The 3,159-nt window shown below is 34.5% G+C and overlaps 1 protein-coding gene across 1 annotated transcript; it reads left to right on the top strand.

Moving 5' to 3' along the window:
* Positions 1–2,024: 2,024 nt before the first annotated feature.
* Positions 2,025–3,156, top strand: LOC111392965 (glucose and ribitol dehydrogenase-like). Its single transcript, XM_023018376.1, has 3 exons — positions 2,025–2,227; positions 2,299–2,675; positions 2,787–3,156. The coding sequence occupies exons 1-3, from the start codon at positions 2,099–2,101 to the stop codon at positions 3,154–3,156; spliced, it is 876 nt and encodes a 291-aa protein (XP_022874144.1). The 5' UTR covers positions 2,025–2,098.
* Positions 3,157–3,159: the final 3 nt, after the last annotated feature.

The following is a 3,159-nucleotide window of genomic DNA, read 5'->3' on the forward strand; positions in this document are numbered from 1 at the left end:
CTCTTTTCAAAAAGTATTTTATATCAATTTGACGGATGAATCTATAAAAAATAATTTATTTTCATGGTTATTAACCGAACCGAACCGAGTCGAACCGAACCAATTTACGTGATTATGGTGCGGTTATGGTATGACAAAAAATTTGACGGTTCGGTGATGATTTTGGCTGAACCGAATCGAAACCGAACCTTTGCCATCTCTAAATCCCCATAACCATTGAATAAATATCTCGGTTGCATATCGTACTGAGAAGAATAGACATTCTGCTTATTTTGCAAATCTTGGTACACTTCCGCATATGATGTACTCTCTGTTACGGGAATTGCAATACAATCACATACATCACTCGTCAATCTCCATTCCCATATATTATTTTCATTCACTTCGAAATCACCAAAATAACAGACCAGGATTATCATATCTGTATGATGATATAGAATTTTTAAATTAATTACAACAACAAAAATTCAGATATTTAATCAACTTGTAATTAAATTATAAGACAATTGTTAAAATATAAATTAATAATAAAAAAAATTTGTAAAACAGTCGGGAAAAACAGCTGACTGTGGATTGTTTTACAGCCGACAGTCGGCTATTAATCAGAAACGATCGACTAACAATCAGCTGTTCGACAGCCGACTATCTAACTGCCGTCGGTCGGCTGTTAGACAATCCTTTGACAGTTGGCTGTCTGGTGCCTAACAGTTTTCGTTAACATCCCACAGTTAATTGTCGAACTGTTTATTTTATGTATGACTTTTTATTTTTCTATGGTTCTAAAGAAAAAAATTATAGATCTGTTAAAAAAAAAAATTCTACTTACTACTGTGTTATTTAACTACTCAAACGTACACTAATTTACTGAAATCGAAATTAAGTATGTGTAAAAATATACTTACCGATTTGAAGTAATTGATCTGAAAAATTTTTGGTTTCGGCGTTTGAAGTTTTTTGATATTTTGAGGTTCAAGCAGATGAAAAATGAGAGTTTTTATGTATTTGAAGCTCGTTTTGCAATTTTATAAGTGGGGAAGTGTTTGGTTTTCAATTATTAACTTAAAGGGTAATAATATCTTTTAAACTATCCAATATTTTGTAATTATATAATATATTTAAGGACATCTCTATCTTTTACCATTTAAGAGGTTAATGTGATAATTTTCAAGTTTTTAAAAGTCAAAATGAAAATAAGGAACTTTGACTAGGTCAATTTTAAAAGTACCCCAAAAAAATGTCTATTTCCATTGTGGTTTTGTTGATCATATGATAAATTCAGTACTGTTATTAATTTCATGGCTAACTTAGCCCATGTTTGGCGCTTTATAGTTTAAACCATATTTTATTCACATATTTTTTGGGATCTACAAATATTCATTTCTATCTACTTATGATTCAAATTGATTATAAATAAAATAACTTCGATAGCATGCACTTACTAATGTTTCAACATCAAGTTCGTGTGCCAACAGTTAGCTATAATTACGTCTCTTTTCTTCAATATTGTCCAATTTAGCAAATGTGACATACATGTTAGGTACATTGAAATATTTAAATTTTCAGCATTATATGCCAGAATTATAGGCATGTTTGTTACACTCAAAAAAATTAAAATGTCAATTTAGTTTTTCTTCAATATTATCGTCCAAAAATTTAATTAATAAAATTTCATAAATGACACAAGGCAAACCTTTCTCCCTAAAAAAAAAAAAGAAAAAAAAAAGAAAAGAAATTTCCCCCAAAAAAAAAAAAAAAAAAAAAAAAAAAAAAAAGAAAAAAAAAACCTATGAATTTGTAGTTTGTCAGTACATTTTTGCTTACAAGTTTTCTCTATTGCAAAACTCAAGTTAATCAACATCATCTTTCGATCTCATCGTGAAGCGCACTCCTTGTGTACATGAGACAAATATTTTTCATATTAAGATTGTCTGATTCAAAACAAGTATGCCACGTAATAAAACCCAAGTTACACGTGGCAATATGCCATGCAGGTGTCTCTTCTTCTTCCTTTATATCTTCAAAGCTGCAGAAGAAATTTCATAGAATCCTAGTATATTTTGTTCTTAAGAAACCAGCCTTGTGAAAAACGGAGGTGATCATGGCGGCAAAGGAGGAGGAGCAAAAGTTTCCACCGCAAAAGCAGGAGGAACAGCCGGGGAAACAGCATATTATGGACCCAATTCCAAAAGCTCTAAATCCTGACTACAGACCAGCCAATAAGCTCCATGTATATTCATTCAAACTTTGGATCCTTTGTCCTCAACTTGTTCTTTCGTTGACAGTATTTGAATAATGCAGGGAAAGGTGGCTCTGGTGACTGGAGGTGATTCTGGGATTGGAAGGGCTATTTGCTATTGCTTTGCCCTAGAGGGTGCAACTGTAGCCTTCACATATGTAAAAGGTGAAGAAGAAAAGGATGCACACGACACTTTAAAGAAGATTCAAGAACTGAAAGGACCTGATGCAAAAGACCCTATTGCTTTGCCTGCTGATATAGGGTTTGATGAAAACTGCAAAATGGTAGTGGATGAAGTTGTGAACAACTATGGAGGTCTTGATATTCTGGTTAACAATGCAGCTGAACAACATTTGAGCAACAATATTGAAGAGATCACTGAGGACCGGCTCTCGAGTATTTTCAGAACGAATATATTCTCACACTTTTTCATGGTTAGGTAAGAACAAGGTAGTTTTCCCAAATTTATGTTCATTTTTAGGTATGCATATATCCATTTGATGGAATAGATTTGTTTGGACTGGTAATTTATGTGTGTATCTTTGTGTAGGCATGCTCTTAAGCATATGAAAGAAGGAAGCAGCATAATCAACTCTACATCAGTGGAAGCTTATTGTGGATCTCCAATGGTGCTCGACTACGGTTCAACTAACGGAGCAATTTTGGCCTTTACCAGAGCTCTAGCCCTCCATTTGGCGAACAAGGGAATTCGGGTAAATGCCGTGGCCGCAGGTCCGGTATGGACCCCGTTGCAGGTTGCGTCTCTGCCCGAAGAATTGATCGCAAAACTCGGTTCTGAGACACCGATGGGCAGGGCAGCACAACCTTATGAGATCGCGTCATCATATGTTTTCCTAGCGTCGCCCGAATCTTCCTACTACACTGGCCAAGTTCTCCACCCTAATGGTATGTATTGTTGAACC

This window comes from Olea europaea, chromosome 4 (assembly GCF_002742605.1).
Source record: "Olea europaea var. sylvestris chromosome 4, O_europaea_v1, whole genome shotgun sequence".
NCBI lineage: Eukaryota > Viridiplantae > Streptophyta > Magnoliopsida > Lamiales > Oleaceae > Olea > Olea europaea.

Coding starts and splice junctions, on each gene's coding strand:
- LOC111392965 (XM_023018376.1), top strand. CDS start 2,099: ATGGCGGCAAAGGAGGAGGAGCAAAAGTTTCCACCGCAAAAGCAGGAG. Junction 2,228..2,298: donor GACCAGCCAATAAGCTCCAT/GTATATTCATTC, acceptor TGAATAATGCAG/GGAAAGGTGGCTCTGGTGAC. Junction 2,676..2,786: donor TCACACTTTTTCATGGTTAG/GTAAGAACAAGG, acceptor ATCTTTGTGTAG/GCATGCTCTTAAGCATATGA.